The sequence below is a fragment of the Populus euphratica genome, unplaced genomic scaffold, assembly GCF_000495115.2.
Source record: "Populus euphratica unplaced genomic scaffold, PopEup_1.0 scaffold178.1, whole genome shotgun sequence".
Taxonomy (NCBI): Eukaryota; Viridiplantae; Streptophyta; class Magnoliopsida; order Malpighiales; family Salicaceae; genus Populus; species Populus euphratica.
In genome coordinates, this window is record NW_011500062.1 from 441,710 (window position 1) to 447,883 (window position 6,174).

General features: G+C 31.8%; 1 protein-coding gene across 1 annotated transcript; it reads right to left on the reverse strand.

Annotated features, from left to right (window-relative positions):
- Positions 1–875: 875 nt before the first annotated feature.
- Positions 876–2,183, reverse strand: LOC105108082 (uncharacterized). Its single transcript, XM_011002235.1, has one exon. It carries the CDS (start codon positions 1,666–1,668, stop codon positions 1,039–1,041), a length of 630 nt encoding a protein of 209 aa, XP_011000537.1. The 5' UTR covers positions 1,669–2,183; the 3' UTR covers positions 876–1,038.
- Positions 2,184–6,174: the final 3,991 nt, after the last annotated feature.

The window sequence follows — 6,174 nt, forward strand, 5'->3', positions numbered from 1 at the left end:
AGAAGTCGGAATGGGATACTTTGTGGTGTTCAACTTTTATAATTTTTGTTGTTAGTTTGTTATAATCTATAGGTTGAAGTTTTTATTCAATAATTATAATTTTTTGATTCATATAATTACTTAGATCAAATTTTTTTTAACTTGATAGTAGCTTTTGTAGCTTTTTAAGTTAGGATTTAATTTTGTTTGTCAGTTATAAGATTTTTTATTTATTTATTTACGTGGGGTGTCCGGGCCAGCTTGCACGCACCACGATTAATCCCCACCGCCCACTGAATACCCTGCAAACCCAGTAGACATGTAAGGCACCGCGGGGGTGACAGGCATGCACACCAGGACTCGAACCCAGGTACAGTAGAAGAAGACAAGCCCCTTCCACCACTAGGTGAAATACTGGAATACAATCAAATATTAAATTGGCATACGTTACAATGATGGAAGGGTCACTCTGACATGTTCTTGTAATCTATATACTCTTAACGCTTAAATACTGTAGAATAAAAGGAACTCACTACTACTAGACATTTTGAAGATGTTGATGATAGGTAGCGAGGAGGGTCTTTCATCAACGAATAGTGCAATCCATTCCTCTATTGTTTTGGAGGATTTGCTTTCGAAAGACCAGTTTTAATGGCTGTCACCATCATCAAGATATATTGCAGACAAGGATATTCGATTAGTACTATTGTTATCTTTTTATTATACTTATAACTCTATTTGTTGTCTTAATAAAATACCATTTCGCATCTATAGTTCAACGGTTCAATTTGTTGGTCCATTGATTCGAGCAGCCATAAAAATTTGCGATCCAATCAATATGTTTTACTTTAAATTAATATTTTTTAATACTTTTAATATTAAAAATACAAAATATCTGAAGAAAAATAATGCATAATCAACACCTATTTTTCTTCCCTGATTACTTCTTTCTTTCCAAAATTTACAGCCTAAACATCATCATATCACAATATGAACACGCTTTTTTCCTACTGAAACGTACGGTTACCCTACAAACTCCTTCATTCTTTTTAGATATTTTCACAAAGCCGATAACTCGGGCTGCCACAGCAATCCCGAAATATCGGCCGGTACCGAGTTCTCGTCCGAAAAATCAAACAACCCACCCAACGCCACAAAATCTCCGTTATTATCACAATAATTATGATTTCCTTCCGTGTTACCAACGAGCCCAAGCTCAAATGAGTCATAACTCGCTATCTCATCCTCAAACCCTAGCATCTCAACAAAACCAACAGTTCCAGGTCCCTCCTCCGCTGGCAAAACGGCGACAGCGGCGGCGTCTTTCTCCTCGCCAACAGCAAACGTCGGCGGCAAGCCAAGCTCGTCATCCGAGGCCTCTAGGAGGTAACCAAGGTCCGTTTGGGAACCACCAGAATCTGACGACATATCCAGCACCGGAACCCCTACGTGAATCTCCTCTTCAAAACTTTTTATAACAGACTCCAGCCCCTGAACGACTGGCTCATCCGAATCATCGAAGATGCTGAGCAAATCTTCACGGACCTCAACCAGTTCATCTCGGTCAGGTTCCAGATCAAGGGGCGAGTTAGCCTCCGAGTCCACCCGAGCTAGTTTAACCTCGGGAGAATCGGAACTCGAGACGCCCAACTCATCCCGGGTTCGTTTCTTTCTGTTTCCTTGATCCATAATAAGGTCTTAAACTATGTCTAAGACGGGAGACAAAGAAATCGAAAATCTAGAAGAGGAATGATTATGTCACAAGGAGGACAACGTTGAGTTTGGTTATTGCAATAAAAATCTGAAGAGAACAGGACAGAAGAGACGTGTCTAGAGAGAGAAAATACGAGAGTGTTTGGCCGGCAAGAAGGTTTCTAGAGAGAGAACATACGAGATGCTGGACGAGAAGCAAAGAGAAATGAGAAGGGTATATATAGCAGTAGAAGAAAGAAATTCGGTTAAAATTATTATTATCAGGAGAAGGAAGTGAAAGGGCAGCGTGTAGAGCGGAGGAGGTTTAATGGACCCCACACCACGGGGCCTCTGTCCTTTTCTTTGTTTTCCTTTTTTATTTTTGGTTTCTGTGGGGGGGAATTTGTGGATTTGCTTTTTCTCTGCACTTCTAACAATTAACTATATTTAAACTATGGCTTTCAAGTCCGATGGTTCCGGGCCGACCAAGGGGAACATGTGCGTATGGGATTCGTGGGATCTTGTGGACTCCGGATTTTGTTTTGCTGCCTTTTTTGAATTTTTTGAAGGTTTTCTTTAATTAGAGTTTTTACTTTCTTTTAGGTCAAGACTACCAATCCATGGTTTAATGTTTTTGGCTGACCATATCTTGTGGAGATAGATATTCTTCAAGCAGTTCGATATTTGGTGTTCATGGACCAAATTCTAATTTGCCATTTTTGGACGGAAAAAGGTTGTGGGCCTCGTTGGCAAATGATACCAAGTTAACAAGCATAATACATATAACGTAATTTTATATACTTGTTTTAGCTTGATGAGTTAACCAACCCATCTCTCAATTTATATTTATAACCTAGTTTGAGTCAACGAAAAAAATTCATTAATTTTTTTTAGTAAAATAAAAACGTTTTGATTTTTCACTTATACCTTTTATATAAATGTTAATGATAATAAACTTTATTAGTATCATTAATTTTTCAAATAAAAACTAACTAATCAAGTTTATATATATATATATATATATATATATATATAACTTATTAATATCATTAGTTTTCCAAACCAAGAATAACTAATTAAATTTAAAAAATATCAATATCAATATAACTCATTCGTATCATTAGTCGACTAATTAGGTTTAACAAATATTAAAACTAATATAACTCATTGGTATTATTAGTCTTTCAAACATGAATTGACTAATCAAGTTTAAAAAATATTGATACTTATCATTAGCTAATAAAGTTCATTAGCATTGTTTTTTGTCCACTTTGTTATTGCCAATATCAATGTATTTGTTGATATCATTAACTTTATAATTTGTTAAATACAATTCAAAAGAGAATTTCTCTATTAACTTGTTATACTGAATAAATATGTAAAAAAAAAAAAACTAATTAATCAACTAGGAGATACGATGTTGAGATGAAAATGCATATTAGTTTATAAAAGAACCATTAATTAAACAATTTAAGAAATTATACAACATAGTATCAATTTTTTTTAAAAAAAATATTAGCCTATTATCTAGGGTTCTAATTCTGTTAACCTAATTTTCATAATTGCCTATCTAATAGGGCATCAATCTCAAACTAGAAAACTATTTCTACCAATCACCCACTCTCAAGGTGCTAGTTTTAGCACCAGGTAGTTGGTCCAATCAATAGCTCATTCACAAGGCACCAGTCTCAAACCAATAAACTAGTTCAACCAATATTCATATAATAAACATAAATATTAGAAGTTTTTATGTGCATTCTACAAGAACCTTAATCAAGAATTTATAAGAGACTTTAAAATAATTGTTTAAAATACCAATCATCTACCTGAAATCTGTGCTCTACTAGTCGTCGCTCGTTACTGTTTGGTGCTCACGGTCTCTGATTAACACTTAAAAATGTATTTTTATCAAGGTTTTATATGATCATTTTGTACTTGAAGTATCAATAACTCCTTAACTAAAGCATGTTTTATAATAACAAGTCTGATACCATAAGGTACCTTTAATTTATGGTAAATATTCATCCTAAATGTAGGCCTATTACATAAATGAAAGGATTGATTGATGAGTTGAAGTATTGAAATTAAAAGGACAAAGAAAGAGCCAAACTTAAAAAAGAGATGATGGTTCAACCCAAACTAGAACACTGTTTGGTTATTGTGTCATATCTAAAGCTATAGATCTCAGACTTAAGTATTCTTTATATAGATGGAAAGCTATGACATAGGCCTAAATTTTTTATAGGAAGTCAAGACTCAATTTTGCTATATAAAAGTTCAAATCTTAGCAACAATGTAAAAGTCTGAATCTATCCTACAATCCATATACTGTTCAATGTTCAACCCATATCTCGATTTTAGATATCCAAATGACCTCAATTTTTTTCCTGGAAAGCTGAGACAATTTCCTAGAACTTTTACATGAAAGGTTGGTTTAAATTCTTACGTCATCAATGAGATTTTATTCAGACAAGAAGATAAAGATTGTCACCAAGTTAAGATGTGGCCACCCACTTAACAATTAATTATTAAATCAATAGTTCTAAATTTTAGCCTATAAAAGAAGGCATTTGTCATGCAATAGACATGTTTGTTTCCAGATCAAGATCTCTTGCTTTCTCTCATTGTACTTTTGTAATGCTTAAGTTTTGCTTTCATTAATATCTTGTTTGTACCTTTCAATTCCTTTCCTTTACTTAGTTAACTTTTATCTTATTTATATTCTTATCTTGTTTATTTATATTTGTCACTTTCATTATGTTTAGTTAAGTTTATTATATAAAGGTGAAAAAATTATACTAATAGTGTAAGAATAAGTATAGTGTAAACTCAACATGAACTTTAATGTTTGATACTAACATGTTTTGTATTTGTTATCTTGTTCACTCTTAATACTTTGTTTGTTAAATGATTAATCTAGATTTTTGTTGTATAACACTTGGGACAACAAATATTTGGCACTTTCATAACCCAACTGTATGATTTAACCTACACTTGTGCTATAAAAGAAACTTGATTTATTGTTAACATAAGTTATAATCATGAAAGCCTGACAATATTTACAAGTATTAACATTATTTGAATAAGATAACTAATATAATCATTTTAACAATTTATGATCTGATTGGAACCTCCTTTTATGTGTGATTTTCCAGTTGAATAATAAGACTTTATATTATACTTATTTGAAATACTATTGGTGGATCCTCTAACCTTGACATTTATTGTTATTATTATTTAATCCTCATATTGATCTTTCATATCAAAGTTCTCATCAACTTCTTCTTCTTCTTCTATTATTATTATTATTATTATTATTATTATTATTATTATTATCGTTGTTGTTGTTTATAATTTATACAATTAACCTCCTTGTGATTCAACCCTAATCTTGATGAGTTATTTATTACTTTGACACTCTTGCACTTGGAAGAAGACACCAATCTTTTGGTTGTATCAATCTTATTTGTACCAATAAGTACATTTTATTAATTTTAAGCTTTGTCCATACGTACACACACTTTCCATTTTCATTCCCTCAATAATCCAACATTTTTATCTAAGAACAACTCCAAACAAACAAGAGTTAATAATTTACAACTTTTAGATGGTTCAACATAATTAACTTATAACACTATTCAATATTTTAACTATAACTGAAGTTGTAGAAGTCAGTCTTATATGTGGTTTTTTCTTTAAAAAGCTAAATATAGATCTACAACTTTTATGAAAATAACTAAACCAAGTTTTTCCATCTATATGCTAAAATTCACAAATTACAATAGCATAAACAATTAAATTACTAATTTCAATTTAGACCATTTTTCGGTGTTTATCCCATATATAGTTTTTTGTCACTTTAATTTACGCAAGATAAGTTGCGTTCGAAACGTAACATCCATATCTATAACTTTTATAATTAACATTATCTTAAATTCTATCATCTTAGTGTCCTAATATTAGTTGAGAAGCTGTCTAGTTTTTTGTCTATAACTTTTATGAAAGGTAACATCCATGTCTATAATTTTTTGTCACTTCAATTTACGCAAGATAAGCTGTCTAGTTTTTTATTTCTAAGTTAAATTGAGAGAGAAGCTGATTAGTACTTAAAAGTGTATTTTTATCAAGGTTTTATATCATTATTTTGCACTTGAAGTATCAATAACTGCTTAACTAAAGCATGTTTTATAATAATATATTTAATAATATAAGATACCTCTAATTTATGGTAAATGTTCATTTTAAATGCAGACGTATCACATAAATGAAAGGATTGATTGATGACTTTAAGAACTTAAATTGCAAGGGCAAAGAGATGACCAAACTTAGAAAAGAGATGTCGGTGCAATTCAAACCGGAATACTGTTCGGTAATTGGGTCATATCTAGAGTTATAGATCTCAGATTTAGGTCTACTTTATATAGATGGAAAGGTAAGACATAGGCCTACAACTTTCATATGGAGCGCAAGATCTAAAAAGGCCATTTTCAAGTCCAAATTGTA

Coding starts and splice junctions, on each gene's coding strand:
- LOC105108082 (XM_011002235.1), bottom strand. CDS start 1,668: ATGGATCAAGGAAACAGAAAGAAACGAACCCGGGATGAGTTGGGCGTC.